General features: G+C 37.6%; 2 protein-coding genes across 5 annotated transcripts; one reads left to right on the forward strand and one right to left on the reverse strand.

The window, feature by feature from the left end:
• Positions 1-19164, reverse strand: ppm1aa (protein phosphatase, Mg2+/Mn2+ dependent, 1Aa). 3 transcript variants are annotated; one of them, XM_059566043.1, is made up of 6 exons: positions 18832-19164; positions 14823-15688; positions 13824-13941; positions 13619-13730; positions 13197-13254; positions 1-190 (listed from the first exon to the last, which is right to left on the reverse strand). In XM_059566043.1, exons 2-6 carry the CDS (start codon positions 15669-15671, stop codon positions 155-157), a joined length of 1173 nt encoding a protein of 390 aa, XP_059422026.1. In that variant the 5' UTR covers positions 15672-15688; positions 18832-19164; the 3' UTR covers positions 1-154. The 3 variants fall into 3 exon arrangements, with proteins under 3 accessions (XP_059422026.1, XP_059422027.1, XP_059422028.1); XM_059566044.1 differs by lacking the exon at positions 1-190 and adding an exon at positions 10125-10494 and having other exon boundaries at positions 18832-19163; XM_059566045.1 differs by lacking the exon at positions 1-190 and adding an exon at positions 11043-12230 and having other exon boundaries at positions 18832-19162.
• dhrs7 (dehydrogenase/reductase (SDR family) member 7) lies at positions 18580-26406 on the forward strand. Of its 2 annotated transcripts, XM_059566047.1 has the most exons (8): positions 18580-18727; positions 22386-22433; positions 23359-23511; positions 23736-23842; positions 24414-24653; positions 24769-24891; positions 25570-25785; positions 25875-26406. In XM_059566047.1, exons 1-8 carry the CDS (start codon positions 18706-18708, stop codon positions 25920-25922), a joined length of 957 nt encoding a protein of 318 aa, XP_059422030.1. In that variant the 5' UTR covers positions 18580-18705; the 3' UTR covers positions 25923-26406. The 2 variants fall into 2 exon arrangements, with proteins under 2 accessions (XP_059422030.1, XP_059422029.1); XM_059566046.1 differs by lacking the exon at positions 18580-18727 and having other exon boundaries at positions 22153-22433.
• The last annotated feature ends 58 nt before the right edge of the window (positions 26407-26464 follow it).

Here is a 26464-nt window from a genome sequence, read left to right on the forward strand (position 1 = left end):
AACTACCTGTGCGAGTGCTAAACATCATAATGCTCATTCTCAAGATCTTCTAAAGTTATCAACTCTAAAAAGCATAAGCCTTAAAAGCATAAACAGACAAAAGGAGAGAAGTATGGAGAAAAGGAGAAAGAAGAGGAGAGGACTTGTGCTGATTCTAGCAGAAACCTCGGAGGAAAAGGATGTCTGGATCCTGGAGGAGAAGAATAGAAAGAATTGACTACAGAAATGCACATGCCATTCTGAGAAGAGCACAACAGAGCATGCTAATGGTTAAAATACAATCTCAGCAGCCAGTCAAAGCAAATACATACAAATAAAAAACACTGGCTGGTAGAGAAATGCACATCCCAAAACTCAATCTCTAGAGAGTAAGTTAAAAACACACCCAAGAGCTTTTAATAAGGTTTAAACAGAAAGAGCAAATTTCACTACATTTGTTCACAAAGCAGTGCTCTTCAGTTGCTAAGAACGACACACTGTGTACAGCAAAATAGAGTGATAACTGTTGAGAGAAGCATGAGAGAATAAGAAAGAAGAGATACAAAAGAGAACAGAAGTGTAATAGCAGAGTCAATATTATCTGTCTGTTATCGGCTGGCTGAGCTGTTTTGTATGACTGGGATGAATCCGGGCAGCTGCAGCAGAGGGATACAAGTCATCCTTGCAAACATACACATGCACATACAGTATAACAGAAAAAACAAGGCTTAGGGCCCTATGAAATCCTTTTTTTTTTCCAAATTCAAATTTTTCTGTTTATGTTTTTTTTAATTCTGTTTTTTTTTCAACTCCTTTTTAATAGTTAAATTACATTTTATTAATCAAAAAGGATGTCTTAATAAAATCATGAAACTTAGATTTCCACATCAATTTATTTAAAGTTTAACAAAAACTACATGTATAGGCCTCTATGAAATACAATTTTTTCTTACCATATATTTTATTGTTACCATATTCTGCACTTTTAGCATGTCTTATTATAACATAATTTTCTTTTCTTTTTTAAGAAGCTTTTTATGATTCTTTTTCCCTTCAGAAATTCTGTGATGTGTAATTACTTTTTTCTGGTTATAAGTTAAAAAATTTAATTACTTTATCTTATAATTATTGAAAAGTTATTTTTTGGTAAACAAAGGAAATGTACTATTAAAATTAAAAGATGGAAGAAATGTTGTGTGATTATTCCTTTAAAAAATAATGTTGGTTTCATTTTAGTATTGGTAGTAAGCTACATACATTCGACTGAAAAATAGTAATAGGCACAATGTCTTCAAATCAAACCGGACTGTTATTTTGAAAGGTTGCTGTGACAGGAGGACAGCAACCTTTATAGTTCTGTGTATATCATATGAAGCTAGTTTTACTTAAATCAAACAGTCAAATGCTCATGAAGCAACTCTAAGAGCAGTTCTGGAGATGTTCTACATGTGTTTACATCCTTATTTTAGTAAGACGGCAGATGCTGAAATCACTGGGAGCATCATGTGCTTTAGTGCAGTAAATGAAACCTTGTGTCTGCACCATTCATTAAAAGAGACACACGGAACATGCAGTATTCATATTTAAATGGACTTTTACGGCTTAGTATTTACAAATACTAGACCATATCATGATTTGATCTAAGTATATTGACCTACTTTTTTATTAGTTCATTCAAAATTTGACAAATTCCATGACATTCAGCGTTAAACGGTGAAAAAAAAAGTAAATACATAAAAATTACAGAAATTGCTGTGTCCAAGTTACAATGTCAGTATATTACAACCCGAATTCCGGAAAAGTTGGGACGTTTTTTAAATTTTAATAAAATGAAAACTAAAAGACTTTCAAATCACATGAGCCAATATTTTATTTACAATAGAACATAGATAACATAGCAAATGTTTAAACTGAGAAAGTTTACAATTTTATGCACAAAATGAGCTCATTTCAATTTTGATTTCTGCTACAGGTCTCAAAATAGTTGGGACGGGGCATGTTTACCATGGTGTAGCATCTCCTTTTCTTTTCAAAACAGTTTGAAGACGTCTGGGCATTGAGGCTATGAGTTGCTGGAGTTTTGCTGTTGGAATTTGGTCCCATTCTTGCCTTATATAGATTTCCAGCTGCTGAAGAGTTCGTGGTCGTCTTTGACGTATTTTTCGTTTAATGATGCGCCAAATGTTCTCTATAGGTGAAAGATCTGGACTGCAGGCAGGCCAGGTTAGCACCCGGACTCTTCTACGACGAAGCCATGCTGTTGTTATAGCTGCAGTATGTGGTTTTGCATTGTCCTGCTGAAATAAACAAGGCCTTCCCTGAAATAGACGTTGTTTGGAGGGAAGCATATGTTGCTCTAAAACCTTTATATACCTTTCAGCATTCACAGAGCCTTCCAAAACATGCAAGCTGCCCATACCGTATGCACTTATGCACCCCCATACCATCAGAGATGCTGGCTTTTGAACTGAACGCTGATAACATGCTGGAAGGTCTCCCTCCTCTTTAGCCCGGAGGACACGGCGTCCGTGATTTCCAACAAGAATGTCAAATTTGGACTCGTCTGACCATAAAACACTATTCCACTTTGAAATAGTCCATTTTAAATGAGCCTTGGCCCACAGGACACGACGGCGCTTCTGGACCATGTTCACATATGGCTTCCTTTTTGCATGATAGAGCTTTAGTTGGCATCTGCTGATGGCACGGCGGATTGTGTTTACCGACAGTGGTTTCTGAAAGTATTCCTGGGCCCATTTAGTAATGTCATTGACACAATCATGCCGATGAGTGATGCAGTGTCGTCTGAGAGCCCGAAGACCACGGGCATCCAATAAAGGTCTCCGGCCTTGTCCCTTACGCACAGAGATTTCTCCAGTTTCTCTGAATCTTTTGATGATGTTATGCACTGTAGATGATGAGATTTGCAAAGCCTTTGCAATTTGACGTTGAGGAACATTGTTTTTAAAGTTTTCCACAATTTTTTTACGCAGTCTTTCACAGATTGGAGAGCCTCTGCCCATCTTTACTTCTGAGAGACTCTGCTTCTCTAAGACAAAACTTTTATAGCTAATCATGTTACAGACCTGATATCAATTAACTTAATTAATCACTAGATGTTCTCCCAGCTGAATCTTTTCAAAACTGCTTGCTTTTTTAGCCATTTGTTGCCCCCGTGCCAACTTTTTTGAGACCTGTAGCAGGCATTAAATTTTAAATGAGCTAATTAAGTGGATAAAAGTGTAAAATTTCTCAGTTTAAACATTTGCTACGTTATCTATGTTCTATTGTGAATAAAACATTGGCTCATGTGATTTGAAATTCCTTTAGTTTTCATTTTATTAAAATTTAAAAAACGTCCCAACTTTTCCGGAATTCGGGTTGTAAATATCTTATTGATTATTAAGTGAAGTCATGTTGATGTTAAGAGACTGAGTTTGAGTTTAGGAACTGATGGCCTGCGGGAGGAAGCTCCTCCCAAGTTTTTCAGTTTTTGCCATCAGGCTATGGAAGCACTTACCAGATAACAGCAAAATGAAAAGACAGTTACCAGGGTGGTTGGAGTCCTTGATTTTAACAGTTCTGCTTTTGCAGTGTTTGAGGTGGATGTCCTGCAGAGAGGGGAGAGCAGACCCTGAGATGTACTCAGTTAAGTGCACAATTCTCTGCAGGGCTTTGCAGTCTTGACTGGAGCTGTTCCCGTGCCACACTGAGATACACTGAGTTAATACACTTTCTATGGTCCCTGAATAGAAAGTGTTCAGGATTCCTGGTGAAATCCTGAATTTCCTCAGCTGTCGCAGATGGTACAGTCTTTGCCTGCCTTTATTAACCCTAGTTTGAATGTCTGAAGTCCAAGTCAGGTCCCCAGAGATGTTTACACCAAGGTACTTGAAGCTGCTCACCCTCTCCACAGGGGTCCTACTGATCATGAGAGGAGTATAGGGCTGCTGCTGTCTCTTCCTGAAGTCCACAATCAGCTCTTTAGTTTTGCTCACATTCAGATAGAGACAATTGTCCTGGCACCATGATTTCAATTTTCTCTACCTCATCCAAGTATGCGGACTCTCTGTTGGAAATGAAGCCCAGAACCACAGTATCATTAGCAAATTTTATAATAGATGTGGGGATGTGGGAAGATGCCATGTGTTGTGTGTAAAGAGAGTAGAGCAGATGACTCAGGACACAACCCTGTGGTGCTTCCTCATTCAGGGTGACGGTGTTGGAGGTGAATTGGCCTTCCATCACCACTTGAGGTCTACCAGTGAGTAAGTCTAAAATCCAGTCGCAGAGTGAAGAATTCAGGCCAAGGTCCATGAGTTTAGAAGCTAGCCTGATGGGGACTAGGTATTGAAAGCGAGCTTTCGATGAATAGCAGCCTTACATAGTTCCCATTGTTGCGGTCAATGTGCATGAGTGAAGAGTGCAAGACATGAAAGCTGGCATCAGTAGATCTATTGGGGCAAAGATTAGGGTCCAAAGTATCAGGCATGGAGGAGCAAATGTTGTTCTTTACAAGTCTCTCAAAGACCTTCATGACTACTGACGTGAGGGCAACTGGACAATAGTCATTCAGGCAAGAGGGGTTATTGTGCTTAGGCAAAGGGATGGTTACAGATTTGTTAAAGAAGTTGGAAACCACCGAGATAGCAAGGGACTCATTAAAAATGGATGTTAACAAACCAGCTAGCTGACCAGCACAGGACCTCAGAACACGGCCAGAAATCCCATCAGGTCCAGCTGCTTTCCCGATGTTCACTCACTTTAGCAGTAGATTTTCTGCAATCTACTGCTGTCTATAATTATATTGTGAATAGAAATGCTGTATACGTGCATTGAAAACTTCTCTTCTCAGCATAGTACAACACTACATGACACAGCATGTACAGATTGTCTGGTTTAAAGACACCAGTTGCCAAACGTCAGAGTCCGTCTGCAAATTTTAGCCAGTCTAAGTGACAGATTTCAGAGATAATGGAGTCGTGTCCCTTCTACGCAATGCTGTATTGTTGCTGTACTTGTTCCAAACCTGTATGAATTTCTTTCTTCTATAGAACAGGAAGATATTTTAAATCATTTTGGAAACCAAACACCTTGAAAAAAACTTTGAAAAAATGATCAAATCTTCTTTTGCATTTCACAGGGAAAAAAAGTAAAAAAGAATGAAAGAATTTTCATTTTTGAGTAAACTATCTCTTAAATTCGCTTCTTGTAGATCCTAGGTGAATGTTTGAATGTACTACTCAATATCTACCTTAGCAGCATTCACTGGTACACATGCAAAATGAAATTTTATCAGAGTTAGACTTATGGATACTTTAGATTAAATTTGAGAGGATCAAACATTAATCAATTTCCATTTTGCTGCAGCTATTTGTGACCCTGGACCACAAAACCAGTCTTAAGTTTAAATTAAAAAAAAAAAGAGATTTATAGATAATCTGAATCTGAATAAATAAGCTTTCCATGGATGTATGGTCTATTAGGATCAGACAATATTTGGCTGAAATACAACTATTTGAAAATCAGGAATCTTAGGGTGCAAAAAAAAATCACCTTTGAAGTTGTCCAAATGAATTCTTAGCCATGCATATTACTAATCAGAAATTAAGTTTTGATATATTAACAGTAGGAAATGTACAATAATCAATAATTTTGACACACACAATGTTTTTTGGGCTATTGCAAAAGATATACACCAGCGACTTAATATTCCTTCATATTCTCTTCATTCTAAACTGGTTTTGACAGTGGCCCCACTTCAAGCCACTTTCTTTTTTCCAACTCACACTGCCCCCACCTGGCTGCTTAAAGACAAAATAAAGTAGAACTTTTCAGATCTATAAAATAGATTGGCTGACATCACCCAAATAGGAACATTGAATGTTATAAGAGTGACTACAATTAAAAGTTTGCCTGAGAAGCGATACTCCTTTTTCTTGCTTTTTCTAAAATGCAGAAGTGTCTCTCATAATTAAAAACAAAGCAATCTTTAAGAGCTCCCGCCAATCTTTCCACTACCAACCCTTTTTAATTGACCAATGTAAAGTATAAAAGATTTAGCACAAAAGATGTACGTTTGCTTTCTCATTTTAAGACTGATGTCAAAATGAGGCATCAATACTCATATTACAAATTCATCAACATATGAAAGGCAAATGAAAAATCTGTTAAATAGAGACCAGCCATTCATCTCTAAAATGAAAGTGTTTTAATAACTTCAAGGACACAGTAGACTGGCTATAATAAATCGCATAGCTGGTTCCCAAAGTAAGGGGAAAAGATCACTGTGACTGAAATGCTGTGAACATTATATGAATCATATTTAGGTTATGTTGCTTGAAAATAAACAGTATATTGTAAATAAACTGGAGCACTTTTTTCTATATCTGAAACCGAATTTCATCTGAAGCCATCTTTCTTGTTTTTTTTTTACTGGCCCTCCCTTCAGAAACATGAGGCCAAATCCACCTGAAATCTCAAAACACAAAAAGAAAGTCACATTACAACTGCTTTTACATTTACTTTAAATTATGGGTCTCAGAAAACCCAAAAGCACAAGACATGGTAACAAAATTAAGTGCAGCTTCAAGCACAAATTTCGGATCATACTGGTGGTCAGTGTAAAGATTAGCAAAACAAAAGAAACCTTTTTTTTTTGAAAGAAATCCCTAAAGATGCACTCACCAAGGCTTGCATTTGTTTAATCAATATTGCAGCAAAAATACATGTAATTAATTACTGTGAAGGCAAAGCTGTATTTTCAGCAGCCATTTCTCCAGTCTTCAGTGTCACTTGAGACTTCATGCTGATTTTGTGCTCAAACATTTCTCGTTATTGCTGAAAACTACTGTCCTGCTTAATATTTTTGAAACCATGCTAAATTTCTTTTTTCAGTATTCTTTGATAAATATAAAAAGTTTAAGAACAGAATTTATTTGAAATAGCAATATTTTAAATGTCTTTACTGTCACTTTAGATCAATTGCATTGATAATTTTTGATGATGCATTCCTGTGTATAATTTCTGAGCACTGCTTTTAAAATAGGCAAAATAACAAATTTTTATTAGAATTTCTATTTAGCATATTTCATTGTGAGCTGTCATTTCATAATCACCAAAAAAAACATACAATAACAGCCCTTCTTGTAGAAAAGGCAACATAAAAAACAATTACACTTTTTCTTCAAATAAAATAGGTTTATTTCCAGTCTGAAAAGATTAAAACAACAAAAATGGACAGTGGAACAGTTAAGAGGATGACCAGTGGGTCACAGTGGGTTACAGGGAGGAGAGATTATCCTTGATTATTCACTTTATTTTGTGTACATATTTATAAATGAATACAAATATACATATCAATTGTTTAACAAAAATAGCTTAGCTTATGTGGACAGCAGATGACTGACATCAGCAAAATAATCCTGTTGGGGTAGGAGGTGGGATTTCACCAGAGTAAAATAACATACGTGTGTCTTAAGAGGCCGAACCACGGAACTACACACTGCTATAAAATTTAGCTCCCTTTAGCAAAAAATTGTGGTGTGTTTGCATACAGAGCTCTGTAATATAGGAGTAAAGCCCAAGGGTTTGGGGGTGGGGTTTTGCAAAAGGCATTAAGGCTGCATTAATCACTTGGTTTATACATTAGAAGGCAGGTCCGGATAATTTAAACTGAAATGAGCTACCAAGCTAACACTACAGAGCAAGAGACCACAGAAATAGGATTTCAGTGCATAAACCAAAAATACATAGCATCAAAGGGTTTGTGATGCATATTTAGCAAAATATCTATGCGCCATTAACAAATGCGATAGTTCATGTGTCATTGAATTCCTTGCAAAATGCCCTTGTCAACTTCAGTGACAAGACTTAGTAAAAACACATTCATAAACATCTCTATCATCTATAACTGGGCTTTAATGTTTGACTGTAAGCCATAACCTCTCCTCACTTAACAGACCTGTGCTTATGACCATCTCGCAAAAAAAAAAAAAAAAAAAAAAAAAAAATTCTGTATTTTTGACCCCCATCCCCACCCCATCTAAAAACCATCTGGAAGTCTTACAAAAAAAGGAGAATTTGTATAGTAGCAGTCCATGAATCTCAAAACTGCATATACAACAAAACGCTTTTTTCTTTTTTAAAACAAGTCACACATCATTTGATAATTTTTAAAGTGATTTTTAAGCCTGAATAAGACCAGACTGAGGGTTAAGCAAGCCAACAGAATCCTATTAAGAGTCTTCGTTCCTCGTGTCTACATTCCTAAAGTGATTCCACATAGCTTTGTGGATCCAAAAAAGCTTAAAGACACATGAACATATCCTGGTCTCTAAGACCATCCTAAAACATCGTGTTCATTTTAGATTCATTTCGTGAATCTCCTATAACACAACATTCCAGATTCCACTGGGAAAACACACAGCTCACCAATCCACACACAAACACAACGATCTTTATGCCTGTGTTATAACACAAGCCGAAAGCATAGAGGATCCAGGGAGATTTTTCCATTAACATTAGCCATACACTGTTAGATTGTCATTTTGTTACAATATTAGTTTAATAAATCACCCTGTGAGGTTCACGAGAGGGCTCAAAGTAGTTTTTTCAGTATGCAAATGCACAGGATTAGACTAAAAAGCTAATTTATATTTATTTAAATGCAAGGGAATTCCTGTTCATATAATCTATTCCATACGTAAAATTTAGTTTGTAAATATAAGGACGGGGGGAGGGGGGGTGATGATTTTACAGGTTCAGACAATCAGGACAAATGAACAAGTGACAATCTCTCTGAAAAATATAAAAAAGTTAAATTAATTCAGAACTAGGTTACATACAGCATTTGGGGAAAAGGTGTGGGATAATATTAACTAAGAGCATTCAAATGAATGAACGACTGATTCAATCACACACTTTAGCAGCAAACAGTACTCTGTTGCGCTCCCTATTGGTCAGAGGAACACATGCAGGCTCAGGCGAAAACCAGGCCAGCTCACTGTATTTGTTCTTTGAAAAGAGAGAAAGCCAGAGAGAGTAAAAGATAGAAATCACCACATCGAGAAAAAAAAAGAAACCGATAACATAAATCAACACGAGATGAAGCGAATGGTTTAAGTAGAAGAAAAATATGAGTTGAGTGTTAATCTCAGAAAGCATTCACTCATCACTCTCTCAGCAGTGCAGATGGGTGATCGAGCACTATAGCTAAAGCCTTATATATTTGTGTCAAAAGCCTAAATATTCCCATTAAAACCCACATAATTTTAAGCACAATAATCATGCAATCTCACACATCCATTCAGACCATATGATAACCAAACACACACATAAATACACTTAATAGGGCCTGTCCCAGTTCTTAATTATTTTCCAGCAAGTGCAGGAGATCATTTACAATGTTCCTAGACCAACTTAAAACAAATCAAGAAGCTGCATTAGTGCAGAACACTGTAGAGAAGGGTCCTAGTGTTGATGATAAGAGAGAGGATCAGGGTTAGCACATCAGGTAACAGAATCACACACAAAATTTGCACTACGGAAACAGTTTGATGGATCAAACATGCATCCTCTTACCTCTTGCATTTCTCATAAGACTCACTCATTCTCTCACACACACAACCACGCACACAATTTCAGCTTCGTTTAAGTTAAAGCGGTTTCCTCAGAGACAGAAAAAAACAAGGGGCGAAAATCAAAGACCCACCCCACCAGAAAAAGAAAAACAGTAATACTGAGAGAACATAACGATTACTGTCAACTGTGCAGTGAGATTTACAAAAAAGCTTACTGTACTGTGAGCCCATATAATTTACCCGTTTCACTTAAAAAGTAACAATACAAAAAGTTATATTTTGTTTAAAAAAGGGGGGGGGGTGAAAGGAAAGCAGATGAGAAGCAGATGTGCTGGGCTTCAGCGGTTGGAGAGGAAACAAAAGCAGGCAGGGCAATAAAGGTGTGCCTTTTTTTCTATTTTTATCAACTTAAAATTAAAGCTGCATTTGATACAGGCTTTTCTTTGTACAAGACAATTGCACTTCACAAAAATAAAAGCTGAAATATACAAACACACAAGGAAATGTGAATGAAATTAATTACACCAAAAAAATATTTAAAATTTAAATGAAAAAAAAAAAAATATATATATATTGTTTTTTTTAAGAGGGTGATGTTAAGGATAAAAGGATTAGGGAAAAGAGTGAATTGGGTCAGAAGAGTATGCAGAACATTTCCAGAAGGTAACATTGCCTAGCACTGAGAGGGAACATTATGTGAACAAGGGGAGGGAGCCCTCATTCCCTTCCTCTTCTTCCTCCGAACAGTCCAGAGCAGCTGAGCTGGGCTGTAGTAGGTTCTTGTGAGGGTTCTGTAGTAGTTGAGGGTTCTTGTGCAGGGTTCTGGTGCCGGGTCCTGTACGAAAGCTTGTTGTGCATGGTTCTGGAGGGTTGTAAACTCTGTGCAGTGTTTAAAGGGACGGGGCTACCACATGTCATCTGTGGATGCAGAATCCTTGAATGGAGAGAGGAGGAGAGCAGCTTGTGAGATCCCACCAAGCTCCAACTGCCAACCACTCAGGAAAAAGCATGTTTGTGTGAGACACAGTATGAAACACAGGTGAAGATAAATCAGGAATGATTCTAGGAAATGTTGATGGAAATGATGGAGAGATCCAAAACTTGGGTTTAAATGGCCAGACTGATACGCTGATTGCAATTGACAGAAAATTACAGCACTTGATGCTGCTTGTGTGCCAACAGTCTATTTGGAGATTTTGTGGTGCATCAATCACTTGGTTAGAGTGGCGAACTCCCGAGACAAAACTGCCACAAGTATGAACAGACTTGAGACATATGCTACAGATAAACATGTAGACTGCAGGATAGGTATTTAAAAATTTAATAATTAAGCTAGTATCACTGTGATGCTGAAAGGTAGGCAATTATTACATACATTTAGGGCTATAAATTACATAGTTATGATTTGCAAGGATTTAACTGATTATATAATCTACCACTCAAAAGTTTAAAAGGTTTTTTAAAGACATTGCTCACCAAGGCTGTATTTAATCATTTATTTGATCAATTGAATATACAGTAAAACAGTAACATTACCACATATTACCAAAAATTTTAAATAGATATTTTCTATTTTACATTGTAATTCATTCCTGTGATGGTGAAGCTGAATTTTCAGCATCATTACACCAGTCTTGAGTGTCTCATGATCCTTCAGAAATCATGCTAATCTGCTGATTTGGTGTTCAAGAAACATTTCTTATTACGATCTATTGAAAACAGTTGTAATGCTTAACGTTTCTGTGGAAACTATACTTAAGGATTCTTTGACTAACAGAAAGTTCAAAAGAACTGCATTTATTTGTAATGGATTTTTTTTTTTAACAATGGGAATATCGGTCTTCATTTATTAATTTTAAATCTAGCTGATTCCAAACTTTTGGATGGTAGTGTTTAGGTATGTAAATACTGCTGTTTATTACTATTACTTGAGAGGATGCTTCCCTGGGTTGGGGAAAAACACATACTACACTGAATATGGAAAAAAAAGAATAAAAGCAATTGAGATCTCAGTTTTGGTTATATCACAGTGCCCTATATCAATGATATACATATTTTGGTCCAGAGTGATCCAAAAGACAGATTTATTGTGGTTCTATTGTAACAGTTTCCTAAATTCAGATTTGCTCAGTTATTGGACTAAAACTGTTGCTAAGACAATTCAAATGCAAGTCCTGTATTTGGAATAAAAGCATTAAAGTCACAACAGCTTCTCTGGGCCTTTTTACACCAGTTCACAGGGACCCTCATTATTTTGTAGAACTGTAAACTGAATATATACATTTTTAAAAACTCTTCCTCAAAAACCTACAGGTTCCTGTAAGGGTGTACCCAGCCCCAGCGATCTATGAGACTACACCTAAAAGCAAAGCACCACCCCAAAAGAAAGAAAAATATCACCAATGGATCAAACAGCATAAGCCCATCAATATGCACACCAACCAATCAGGGTTCACACTTCAGCAGGCTGAACTGCCCCTTATAAACATAAATATGACATGAATATGACATGAATATTTTGGGAAGGCTTGAACCGGTTTGTAAAAATACATGAACTGGAAGAACAGCCTGAGGTGTGGCAGGTCAAGGTTGGTAGTCATGAAAAGCATCAGAATCAAGTGCTGAGTGCTGAAGTAAAGAGCACCCAAGGTGCCTGATTTTCAGTCAAGTCTATATGAAACAAAAACGAATATACACAATCAGTTTGTTGAAAATAAATAAAATCACAAATCACAATGCATTTGCCACTAGGGATGCCAAAAGTATCTTTAGAAAGTCCATATTTGGAAAATAAATAAATAGATAAGAAGAAAAAAATTATACACCAGTCTTTCTAAGGCACTGGTAGTACCAGGTGCCAACTCACTTTTGTAATCGATGCTTTAAAAGTCCACTATCATAAAGAGCAATCACCCTTCAGGGTTAAATGCAGCTATGTTTATAAACATTCAAAAGCACTTCTTGGTCAAAATTCTTGTCTAGTTTTATTTTTCCTATTGTTGGTCATTTACTTTGAAGTTATTACTTATAAAAACTTTAAAAATGACACTTGATTACATGTCACTGTTTTAATTGTAAATGCAAATATTTTATAATGTTTATTCTTTTAAATAAAGTGTGTTAGATAACATTCTTTTTGTTCTTGAAATTTGTATTGAAATTGATTCTATTGGAGAATTAGCAGATATTACTGGTATTGACTATTGGAATTTAATACCATAACAACCCTATACAGTAGCATCAGATCTTATGTAATTAAGTTCTTTTCAGATCAAGAACTTAACTGAGCCAAGAAAGCTATAATCATTCAATCAATTTAATACAAATTATTAAATCAAACTTTAAGTGTTTAAGTTTTTATTCTTTTAAATATAAAATTTGAGGGGCTCAACCCTGCACTCAACCAAAACTCTTTCCAAAGCACAGCTCAGCCTATCCAACACTAGCAGATGAGAGAGGATAATATGGAATAGTATGGAAACATGCACAAATGAGAGAAAAAAAACGATACTCTGGAACACTTAAGATGACAAAACAATAAAACCGTGCAATGCAACTTAATTCTAGAACAAAACAGTTAAATCTTGCAAGCAAACATCCCAGCATTTATACACATAGTCAGGCTGATGTACTCACTGTATCCTCGTTCCTGTATGGGTTAAGTTTGTTGTATACTGCTTCAATTACACTCCGTCTATGACAAAAACAGAGACAGGTGTAATCTTCTGAGTGAAGAAAGAAAGAAAGAAAGAAAGAAAGAAAGAAAGAAAGAAAGAAAGGGGAAGGAAACATCACCTCTGTAGCAAAACCTACTGAGCTGCTTCATTAAAACCAAAATGGAACTTCACATGTGATTCTTCAAGTACAGCCACTAAAGAGCTGTTGGTGCAGACCCAAGTCTCTTTCGTGTCTTAGCTAACCCCAACCTTTTGAATGTTACTGTGTTATTGAAAGGTTCTGTGAGAATTACCCACTAATGGTTAACAAAATGTGGGATGGACAGGTCACTAGGATTTGAAACTTAAAGTAAAGAGAAACCGAGATTTTGTATTACTCACTTGCTGGCCAGCTCTCCTCCAGGTGGTAGGTTGGGGATACTATCAGATGCTAACGTGCGCATCACATGTACCAGGTCGGGAACACCTTCATCCCCCTGCCTCTTCAGGATCTCTGTTATATCAACAATTCGGAGCAAAAAAGTTTGTCCCAGCTGAATTACTGATTCCATTTAATAGCAGAAGGCTTGTAAAGGTTAGCTCATACCTTCTACTCGGCTCTCTAGGTATTTATCAAGCTCCGCTTCCCTTTTGACAGCTTCAGGGGAAACCTTCGGTGCACTAACAAAACACACCAACACAACACTCATGTTGTCACGACTTCCCTGTCCAAACACAGAAGAAGGGAGAGGTTCATCAAAATTTAATATCAATGAAACACTGTGGAAAAATGTGAGACAAGTTTTAGAATTGGAAGAATTGTGTTATGAACCATCTCTCAGTTAGTACAGAAATTAAAAGAAAAAAAAAACACTTGTGTTCAATACAGCTGGGTTACATATGTTCCTTGTATACTACTGAAGTAGATAAAGCTATTAAAATGTATATATAATTAGAAACAAGAACATCAAATTTTCCATTACTTATTACAAAATTTGTTTGCATCACATTAAACTTCCTTAATTTTGCTTATTATAAAAAAAGTCCAATAAGTTTCAGGGGTACAAAAGTTTGAGGTCTTAAGATTTTTTTATCTTTGAAAGAAGTCTCTTATGCTCACCAAGGCTGCATTTATTTGATCAAAGTTTATTTGATACAGTACAATACAGAGTTTTAAATAACTGTTGTGATGAGTCGGCTGCCTCCCCTTTAATTATCGTCACCCCATCCCTTAATCGCCGCCCTCCACCAGGCTCCTGAGAGGAGTGGGTGTGTGAGAGAGGATGGGGCGCTGGAAGAACCAGGGCTGGTGGCGTGTGATGAGGCACACCTGATGCAAATGGAGCCTCATCACCCGCAATTACTCCAGTCTTCAGTATCACATGATCGTTCTAATATGCTCATTTGGTGCTCAAGAAACATTTCTAATTTTCATCAATGTTAAAAATATTTAATCGAAACTGAGTTAGGTTTTTTTCAGTATGCATTGATGAACAGTAAGTTTGTAAGGACAGCAGTTATTTGAAATTATTTATCGCCTTTCACTGTATTTTTAATAGACAAAGGCATTCATCTGACTGGCTGGTAAAAGTCTGTTTACACTCACCTTATACAAACAGGTATCTACAATTTCATTGCAGACCCTCTCCAGATCATCAGTCACCTCCAGTCGTGAACGAACAAAATCGCACAGCTCCTCATTGGCCATCACATCCCAAATCCCGTCACAAGCAAGAACAATAAACTCATCCTCCGCCTCTGACCGCTCGATAGCATACACCTCGGGCTCCGGTGACACCAGCTGCTCCGTGGGACCCTTACCATGAACACACTTATAGTCAAAGTCCCCCAGAGCCCTGGACACTGCCAGGGACCCATTGACACGTTGGATCATCACAGATCCCCCAGCGTTCTGGATCCTCTCCTTCTCCAAGGGGTTGCTGGGTTTGTGGTCCTGTGTGAAGAAGTGCACAGCCCCTCCACGGCTCAGCAAACCTCGCGAGTCTCCACAGTTGATAAAATAGATGTGGCGGGGTGAGATCATCACACCGACAGCCGTCGAGCCACTGCGGTCAGCACCACCGTGCTTCTTCTCTGAGATCTGACGCATGTGATCATCGATCTGCAGGAAACCAGTACGGATTCCAGATTTCACGCTATCCACACTGGGCTCCACTGGTGGACCTCCTCCTCCGCCCTGAAAGTCAGGGTTGCTGGTGATGTGCTCCAGGAGGTGCTCGCAGCAGTAACGTGCCACCTGCGATCCTGCATGCCCGTCGTAAACAGCAAAGAATGACCAGGGGTCCAAGCCATTGGGCAGACCGATGACAGCAGTATGCGCATCCTCCATCTCTACACGCCAGCCCTGCATGCTGCTCAGGCCATAGCGCAGGCTGTTGCCTTCACCATGGACATTGTGTTTTTCCATCTTTGGCTTGTCCAGAAATGCACCCATCACTGCTGCTTAGGAATCTAGAAAAGAAAGTTTGAGAGTGATGAGCAACATAGAAAAAAACACTAACAGCACCATACTAGTTGCTATTCACATCCCAAATGGGCCAGATATATGGCCGCACAATTCACTGAAAAATTAATACAGTACAGTGTAGTCATGGTACCAAATTTCAAAATTTTCACAACCTACCACCAACTTCACAAGCACTTCTTTATATAATTACCACTACTTCAACTACTACTAATAAAAATTCACTGTCTTTTTCAGATAACATCAACAATAATATATAAATCACAAAATGTGTGGCCAAACTGTGCATCTCCACAAACAAGCACAGCAAACATGAGGCTTTTTTTCAAATCACATTTTAAAATGCGGTTGCTATTTTTATTACAAATTAGATAAGCCATATGCAGTGGTATATGTTTAGGGCAGGATGATATGTCTGTCTCAACATTGAAAGACAATTCTGTTTGGTGATGACACTAGCGGTACAGAAATGATATTATAGCAACTTTAAAGTAATCTTATATTCCCACACCCATCATCTGCACAGTTCAACAACCCTGTTCAAATGTTACAACTTTTGAAATGTTAACCCTTTTGAAATTGCAAAAAGTAAATGTTTAACAACTTTTTAATCTTTGCAGAGATGAGTGATAAGCAAAATAGGCTTACTCATGTTGACAGTCGAGAAAAATTAGTTCTGTAGTATAGTTCTCATATGTGAACATTAAAGCCAATTTAATGTAGGTTATCGATTAAATAAGAACAGGAAAAATTGACAATGCCTACTGATAACATTGATAACATGAGTTAATGAAATGGGAGTAGCAAAAGATCTTTTCTTTTTAAATAGCTGCACATTTGAATGAAATGGATTTGAAAAAAGTAACAGGGGCCGACTGTAAAGTGTAAACTGTATTATGCCATTTTTAAGGTTGCTAATATTGTTTTACGAGTCTCCTTAAACAAGTTGTTACAAGTTACATGCATGCAAGGTCAAAAAACATGTCAGTTTTCTCAGAAAATAGATTTAATTTGTCCTCATTTTTAAATGATTCATAAACAACTCGTGCGAAGCAGTTCAAACCATCAGTTCAAACAACACCTCCTCTGTGAGCCCTCACTGCTGTGATTGGTCAGATGGCGCAGTCTTTTGTGATTGGTCCATACTCCGTAGAGAGATTGTGATTGGTCCAGACTCTGTAGAGAGATCTGGATTGGTCTACCGCGTACAGCGTGTGTCGGAAACGAAACCCCAATAGTCATGCCAGAATGACAGCCCTGGAGATTTGTCAATACATAAAGATGGCATGTAGCTGACCAACTCGAGCTGGAGTCATATGATGAAACAGTTTAAATGGCTGACCGTGAATTTAACCACCCGTAACTCCTGAACCCCGAGGGCTATCGACACGGGTTTGGTCTCATTCGAAAGAGGGCCTCTAGACGTTCAATCATTATATGTTTGAGAGGGTTCTTTGAGCTAAAGGGATCCCCCAAATTTGGTGTGGATTTGCAGCGCCAATATATCGGCAATGATAACAATACGATAATCTATACGATATATAAAATGATATATTCCCCATTAATCAAACGCTTTTCACCTGCCTCAGCATCTATCAATGTTTTACACTTCAACTGATGCATACAAATATATACAGTAGGGATGCAACAATATCATTTTTTCAGAACCGATCTGATCCTGAAAATTTCTGCAGATACCGATCCAATCCAATACCAGCAGTTTTTTTTTTATCAATGTACACAACCAAAAAAATAACAAATGAAAAAATATTTTAAATAAATTGACAATATTATTCTAAACTAGGTTAGTGGATAATTCAGCAGTATTTTATTTACAAATAAAAGTGATTAAGTCTAAAATCTGGTAAAATGTTACAAATTGCTCTTTGTATTGTTGTAAAATATATTCATGAAAAAACAAGTATATACATTTATACAGAAATCTAAAAGAGGTTTCTTTTAAATGCTCAGAGACACCCAATCTATTATAGGAGAAGAATAAAGTATGGTAGCAAATAGGTAAAAGTGTAGAATTGTAGAATTGCACTGTCTGCTTATGTGCATCAATCAGAGTGTAAACAGAGAGAGATGTTGAGGCAGGTGAAAAGCGTTTGGTTAATGGGGAATACTGACCTATTGTGCGTCTTGTTGCTGAGCCCTACCTTGATTTAATGATTGACAGGTTTGGGGCATGATCGGCTCAGAAAGCATTTTCAATTCCACATTGACTAGTCTAAACTGATCGCAGGGTATTTAATGAAAATGTAATTGAAATGTCTTAAGTGTAACTGTCAATGCATTTAAGAAAAATAAAAAACATTTAAATCACCATTTTTACAATCATTTTGCTGCACCTTGCTGTAAATTATACAATTGAATTTTTATTTTAATTTTGCACTAAATGTTGCAGATGTATAGGAAAATGTAAATTTAAATACAGAAATGGCCATTTTACATATTGCATATATTACATTTCAAAACAAATTTTGCTACCCATATGCTTCCATAAAGTACAGATACCACCATCTATCACTACAGACTCTAAACAACAAACCAATGAGATTTATAAAACTTCAGCTTTGACCCCTCTATATTTGACAGGTCAACTGCAGATTGGGTTTACTGCTAGAGTACATTCACTCTTTACAGTGAGATATCAGCAATCAATGTTCTTTGCCCTTGTTAGTGCTGAACAGCAGTGAACTGAAAGTCTGCCGCATGTTCACGCGTCTCTATTCCGCATTACGTCATCGTGTAGCGAGCCTGTTACCGCGCTAGCTTTATGCTAATACTGACGTTTGGGTCCCTTCAGTTTGACTGAAACATTTATTTTAGACAAAGTGAAAAAGGCTAGTGAATGTAATCAGGAAAGACAATGAACTAAGAGCCTGGCAGATACTCACGTCTATGGTTTGAGGTCAGACAATCTAGTAAGCTAAATGCTAACGAGAGGCCAAATTAAGCCTCGGGCTTAGGTTGTCACACCTGCGGCCCTCAGCGCACCATGCGACGGCCACATGCGACAGGTCAGCCCGCAGATCACACAACACCCGCTTACTCCCTTAGCTTACATGCTAAAAGGCTAACTCTGCCATTCGCATAGGTAAATAACAAAAGCACAAAAACTTACCCACTAAAAATAATTCCTGGTCAGTTCTTTTGCGGAGAAGCTAAAAAACAGATAAAAGAGAAGGACGAAAAGAAAGAGAGAGATATAAACTGAGCACGGCGGTGGTGAGAGAGAGACAGGCTGGCGGATTATTTTGCTCTGCATTCAGTCTGTGAAAGAGCGGATCACCCTTATCTGTTTAAACCAGGGATGCATAATTCCCATTTATGCTGCGTCCTGGACGTGTAAATTGTCGGGTTTGACCGCTATTTTGGTCCGCTGCGATCGGGACCGAATCTCTGCACACCAGCAGCAGCGCAGGACCCGGATGTGGATTCAGCAGGGCTGCGCACTTAAAAGAATGACATCACCATCATCATCATCTCTCCATCAACATCACCCCTCCATCTGTACATCATTCTGTCATCACCATCGCATCCTTCCCTATCCATCGTTCATTCATCATCCCTCTGTACCCTTACCAGTAAGCCTCCATCACCAGTCTTGCATCCTTCAACTCTCAAGCAATGGACTTTTTTTTTTTTTTATTTTTTTTTTTTATCTAACATGACTAAACAAAAAGCCCCTTTTATACACACTTAAATGGATTTCAATGTTAGGTGGAAAATAGAAATGAGAAAAGAAAACAGGTGTCAAACTATATAGTTCAAGCTGCCTAATGCAATTATTTCTAATACATTTGATTTAAGAGGTTAACAAATGTCTAAGAGCTCCACGTTTCTATCTATCTATCTATCTATCTATCTATCTATCTATCTGTCTGTCTGTCTGTCTGTCTGTCTGTCTATCTATCCATCTATTTACTAATATCACAACAGATCATCAAAAGTGCACTTTTTTCAAACATTTCAGATTTGCATCTCTTCTCGTTCAGTTTAATACATTTGTCTATTATTTAATCCAACTGATCTTAATAGTTAATCACTGAACCGTTTGGTAAACCTATAGATTTTAAATTGGTTTGTCAGCAATATACAGTATATGGATTTTGAGAACTACAGAAATAAAAATGCGTGTTTGTACGAACATATAAATTATGTGTAACCACACATGATGAATACTCGTTATTGCTAATTGATTTCACATAGTGGTAACCACAATTGGTCACTATACAAAAGTGGGGGTGTAAACACTGGCAATTTCTTTCAACATGGAGCAGGATAGACAGCAAGGAATAGAAAGAGCTTGTGGACAAGGGATCCGTCAGGGAGGTGCACCCCAACAGAGAGGTCAGAGAAGTGGGCATGGGCCCCAACAGAGAGGTCAGAGAGGTGGGCATGGGGCCCGGCAAAGAGTTGGTCATCAGAGAGAGGGAGGCAGAACTGTTGTCTCTAATGAAGTCCGGGCCATCATCGTTGACCATGTGGTGAACCGAGGCCTTACTAGAGGCTGCCAGATTAGTTGATCCAAATCTAAAAAGATCAACTGTCAGTTCTATCATCCGAACTTTTCGCCAAGAAAACCGGTAAGTGTGGAGGATGTATACTATTACATTTAAGTAAATTGCAATGCATGTAGATTCATCATACATTTTGCAGTATTCGTACAGTATGATCTATTGACAGGGTAGTCTGTTCTATGCTTAGAATTGACAGAAAACCCCATAGCGGTGGCCGTGTGCTGACCGACCAGCAAGAGTGGGCAGTGGTGGACATGGTGAGGGCCAGGAATGATATATGGCTGTCAGAAATAAAGCAGGCAATTGAGGAGAACAATGACACCTTTGCCAATGTGGCATCCATCAGCCTACCAACAATAGGCCGCCTTTTAAAGAGGCACAAGGTATAAATGAAACAAATTTAACTGGTGCCTTTTGAAAGAAATAATGACCGGGTGAAACAACTAAGGGCTGAGTATGTACAGGTACAGCACTATATATTGTATTACTGTTGTATTTGATGCATCACTTGCGTTATATGTATATTGGAACAACACCGTAAAAAGAACTAACCAAAATATATATTTTTAGAGGGTTATGGTGCTTGATGCTGATATGAACCATCACAAGTACATTTTTGTTGATGAAGCGGGCTTTAACCTGGCCAAAACTCTTCGCCGTGGACGGAACATCATCTGCCAACGGGCCACTGTCCAAGTGCCTGGACAACGTGGAGGAAACCTCTCCATGTGCGCAGCTATCTCTGAAGAATGTGTTGTAGGACGTAGGCCATTACTTGGCTCCTATAATGCTGCACATCTTGAGTTTCTCAATGAAATTGAGCCAGCCTGTCAAGGTGAAGGGGTCACCTATGTAATTGTGTGGGACAATGTCAGGTTCCACCACGCAGAGGTAGTTCAAGCATGGTTTCAGGCCCATCCCCGATTCATGACCCTCTACCTGCCTCCATACTCTCCCTTCCTCAACCCTATTGAGGAATTTTTTTCAGCATTGAGGTGGATGGTCTATGATCGCCAACCCCTTGAGCGTGCTACCCTCCTTCAGGCCATGGATGATGCATGTGATGACATCAGTGTAGATCAATGTCAAGCATGGATTCGCCACGCCAAAAGGTTTTTTTCCAAGGTGCTTGAACAATGATTACATTCATTGTGATGTGGATGAGAATCTATGGCCAAATGCTCAAGACAGGCTTGATCGAAATTAATGTAATGTGTGCACTAAATGTTATGTTTTCTTCTCATTAAGTTAAGTTTCATTATAGAAAGTATGCCTATGTTACAATTATATCTGAAAAATAAAAACTAATTTGCCCAAATTATTGTAGAGGATGTCTTAATTGATCCTTCACTTGATTACACATAGGATGGATATTTTGGAAATTATAGATTATGTAAGTGTTGGGTAATGTATTAAATATATTGGTATATAAAAGTGTATTGCCTAATGTGAAAACGGTGTAATCTGTCTTTTATAGTACTGTAGCACATTAATTTCAACACTTCTAAGGCCGATTTGAAACCAGTAGGCTATCTTCCATTGTTTGCTGTTGGATGAACTGAATGTTAAAATTACTAAACTGAAAGAAGATCATACTGTTGTGTTTCGGTGATTAAACCAAATGTTCTCATTACATATTACAATAATCTTGTGTTTGAAACGATGATTATATGGAATGAAAACATGTGCAACTGAATTAAAGCATGAGATCAGGTTTTGAAAGAATGACTAGCTGTGTTACAAGTGTGATCAGTTTGGATTTTTGTACTAAGAGTTTTGAAAATGTACACCTTATTTGTGAAAATAGTACCAAAGTGAATTAAAAAAAACTGTAAAACAGAAGACTAACCCGGAAGGCTTTGACTCGTGCTGTAGGTGCTGTATTTCCGGGTCGTTGGCTGAACTGAGCACAGGCACAGTAGTGTTGGTTCAGATTCAGAAGCAGCAGTTAGAGCATGTTGTTGTAACACTGACGGATCAGCTTGCGCAAGATTTACCAGCGCATTCAGCCACCAACTTTACTCTGTAAAATAGCTACTTTTTGCAAAGTTTCTCGGCGTTTATAGAAAAATGTTGGATATATGCTGGCTTTGTGTGATTCTCGCTGGAAGCGCAGTTTATTTACTAACGCAGTTTATACGCTTCATCTTCGCAGACGCTGATCTGACTTTACTATGGGCGGCAAGGTTCGGCAGCAGCCCAGGTAATATGATTCACAATCGCTTATAGACATACATGTGTATATATACATGTATACACAGAAATATGTTTGCAATCTAAAATCAACCAACACCTGGCTATTTATGCAACAAAGTGTGACATTCCTGCAAGGTTATGGAATTTGCACTCTCGTTAACTACGACTGTTAAGTGCTCTAACAGCCCAGTGTAGTGTAGAGGTCACCATGGCAGTATGCGACAGGAACATTATAGTAAATTATAAAGTCTGCATTAATTTGCATGCTTATATTCAAAGACTATAGAATACCTATTACAGCTGTTGCTATTATACAATGTCTTTATATTCTCACAAATGTTGGGTTTTCATGTAGACTTTCCATAAAGATAATGGTTTTTATACTGTACAAACTCTTTATATTCTATCCCAACCATAAATCTAATTAAAAAAAAGTGTTTTACAAGCTGTTAAATGTCTTCTGAAAAACACCTTGCACCATAACAAGCACAATGTAGCTGTAGTTGCACACAAGCCAAGTTTTAATATAAAATGAAATGTAGAACTGTCAGCGCACTCTTACCGTGAACCATTTCACAAGGCACAATTATATCCCAGCATAATTCAAATGTATTAATTTAGCTTGAGATTGCGTAATACAATGTATTAGTTCTTAAAAATATTTTTTATCTGATATAATATTTAAACTCATTGCACTTCACCATATATATATATATATATATATATATATATATATATATATATATATATATATACACACCATATACTGTATAACTTTATTTTTCTTAGACTGACCTATATACTGGAGTTCATACTGCTCTGTTGGCCATTACTATACCTTTATACACCTCTTTTGATAATTATTAATTAAATAATATATAGTGTGATGGTGTTTAACTTTATTTATTAATTAATTAATTTTCATTTTATAGAGTTAAAGTTGAGAGGCAAAGTTGTGTGGATTACCGGAGCCTCGAGTGGCATCGGGGAGGAGTTGTCCTATCAGCTCGCAGCACTCGGTGCTCGGCTAGTACTGTCTGCCCGCAGGGGGAATGAGCTGGAGAGGGTAAAGCGCACATGTTTAGGTATGAACAGTCCTGAGAAACATTTGAGAGACAGGAATAAACACAAAACCCTTCAGGGGTCAATTAAGTAGACTGTAATTCAAGTCTCTTCTCTCAGAGCTGCAAAGTGACCCTGAATGTGTATACTCCAGTATCTTTGCCATCGATACTTGACAGTTATGTACTAAAAGCATCCACACCATGACCTACTGACAAAAAATACACTCTTTCTCTCCTTCTGTTAGAGCGCTTCTCTCTAAAAGATGAGGATATTCTAGTCCTTCCACTTGATTTGTTGGACCGTGGATCACATCTAGAAAAAACTGCTGCAGCCCTGAAGCACTTTGGTGATGTAAATGCCATCTGGATTTCGTGTCCAATCTTCAGAGTGTTTCTGTTATTGTTTCTTCTATTTCAAAAACATTGCTAACACCAGAAAGTGTAATTTTCTGAATGCTGATTTTGATTGAATTTCCTAGTATTAACACTTAAGAATGAAAGTATGCACTGGTTAAAGGAAAAGTTCACCCAAAAATGAACATTAGCTGAAAATTAACTCACCCTCAGGCCATCCAAGATATAGATGAGTTTCTTCAGATTTGGAGAAATTTAGCATTACATCACTTGCTCACCAATGAATCCTCTGCAGTGAATGCATTCCATCCAAACAGCTGATAAAGACATCACAATAATCCACACAACTCAAGTGTGTCAATTAATGTCTTGTAAAGCAAAATGATTTATGTTTGTTATTCATCCTCATTTTTCATTTTTGGGTGAATTATTCAACATAAAATGCACCAGTAAGCCCAAGATCATACTGATATCAAGATCATACATACACATGACAATAAAACATGCAAACTTTAGAAATTTGCAGAGACAAGTTTGTAGAAAACACACCTGTGTGTCTGCATTTTCAGATAGATGTGTTGATAAACAACGGAGGCCGGACGCAGCGTTCGCTGTGCACAGAGGCTGATGTGGATGTGTACCAGGCACTTATGGAGCTCAACTACCTTGGCACCGTATCTGTCACTAAGCAGGTGCTGCCCCACATGATCCGCCGTGGTAGTGGTATCATAGCCACCGTCAGCAGCGTTTCAGGCTTTGTAGGGGTGCCCCTGGCAACAGGTTATGCTGCGAGCAAGCATGCGGTGCAGGTGAGAGAAAATTGACAGAATTCCCTGAGAATCGGCCAACACGTATGCAGCATTGTCTGTTAAAAAGTCATAAAAGATAATAATAAAAAGCTCCTGGTTTGTTGTGTTTCTCCAGGGTTTCTTTAACTCTCTGAGGACAGAACTCACTGATTATCCGAACATCACCATCAGTACCATTTGTCCCGGACCTGTAATATCAAGCATTGTTCAGAATGCAATCACAGAGGAGCTTGGCAAGGTATTTGCACCAGTTGTTTTTTTTTATGTTTAAATGTGAAGTTTGCCATTTCTGCACTATTAGTGTCACCTAGCAGAATCACAAAAAAAGCATATTTTCAAATGCAATCCTTTGCAGAACCACCTTAACACAGGTTTAATATTATTTTATCATCATAACAAAACCTTACTATTTTATCTGTGGGTTGACAGTAAAAAGCTAAAACGTGTAGAAAAACTTGACTTTAACAATGTTGAGAAGGAAAAACTGCAAGTTCGGCGTCTAGATTCAAATCTAACCATTCCATCAAATTCCTCCATTGTGTAAAAGAACCACGTTGTCTGCATACTTTAGCAAGTCTTACACAAATATTGGCTTGCACTTCTGTAACCGAACGTGATTTATTTGCCCATATAACAAGTCAGTTCAACACCCTCTTGATCAGTCTGTCACAGTAGCCACACCCCAAACACTCACTGTTGGTTGAGCAGGAAAGAGATAGACATATATACACATGAATGTCATAGTAGTCAATGGACAACAAATAGAGATAATTCCAAATATTAATAAAAAAATATATATAACGGTACATAATACTTAACAATTATCTGCACTTAGACTCATTGATCAACGATCATTATATCAAAATACCTTTGCATGTGCTTAGCTAAAAAAATACTTGTTTTAATTTCTCTTTAGCCTGTGGCCACAGCTGGTGATCAGACACATAAGATGTCTACAGAGCGCTGTGTTCACCTCACTCTGGTAGGTCTGGCCAACCATGTGAAAGAGATGTGGATCGCCGAGCAGCCCTTTCTACTTTTCTGCTATTTGTGGCAGTACACTCCAACTCTGGCCTGGTACGTGACAAACATTCTGGGTAAAAAACGTGTGCAGAACTTCAAAGCTGGACTGGTGAGTAGTGGGTGTAAACAGATCCCTGAACTGGTTTATTTAAGCTACAATAGCAGTAATATATTTTCTGAATCATCTTTTTTTTTTAGGATGCAGACTCCGCATATTTCAGCAAGCCTAAGGTCAAGACAACTTGAAAATGTAATTTCAGGAAACACTGATTTATGAATTCCTTACCAGAAGGACCCAGGAAAGTCACACAGACATTTCACTGTTATTAAATAAATATAAAAACAACTTATATTTTTGCTTGCTGTATCAATAGCAAGAAGACAAATAGTACATTCTTTAAAAAATGCATGGGCAGTTGATTTGTTTTCTTTGTGTTTTCTGTGTTCAAATGTTGTACATCTGTTATAAATATGATTTAATATTCTAACATTTTAAGTTTGTGTGAACAAAAAAGACAGTTAAGTATTTATACAAAACATTTGTATTACTTCTATACATACAATTACACATAAGACTGAGCTCAAATAGGATGAACAAAGGTGCCATAGCCAATTTACCTTCATACTTATAACACCAGGTGGTAACATGAACAAAAAAAATATTATTCATAACCACTGAATATAGTAACCAAGGCACATCCTTGAGATCTGAAAAACAGGTTCTTTAAAAGGACAACGGTTTTCCTGGTTCTCCTTTTTAGGGCTCTTGACAGATGCTTAACAAGAAA

The sequence above is a fragment of the Carassius carassius genome, chromosome 14 (genome assembly GCF_963082965.1).
Source record: "Carassius carassius chromosome 14, fCarCar2.1, whole genome shotgun sequence".
NCBI lineage: Eukaryota > Metazoa > Chordata > Actinopteri > Cypriniformes > Cyprinidae > Carassius > Carassius carassius.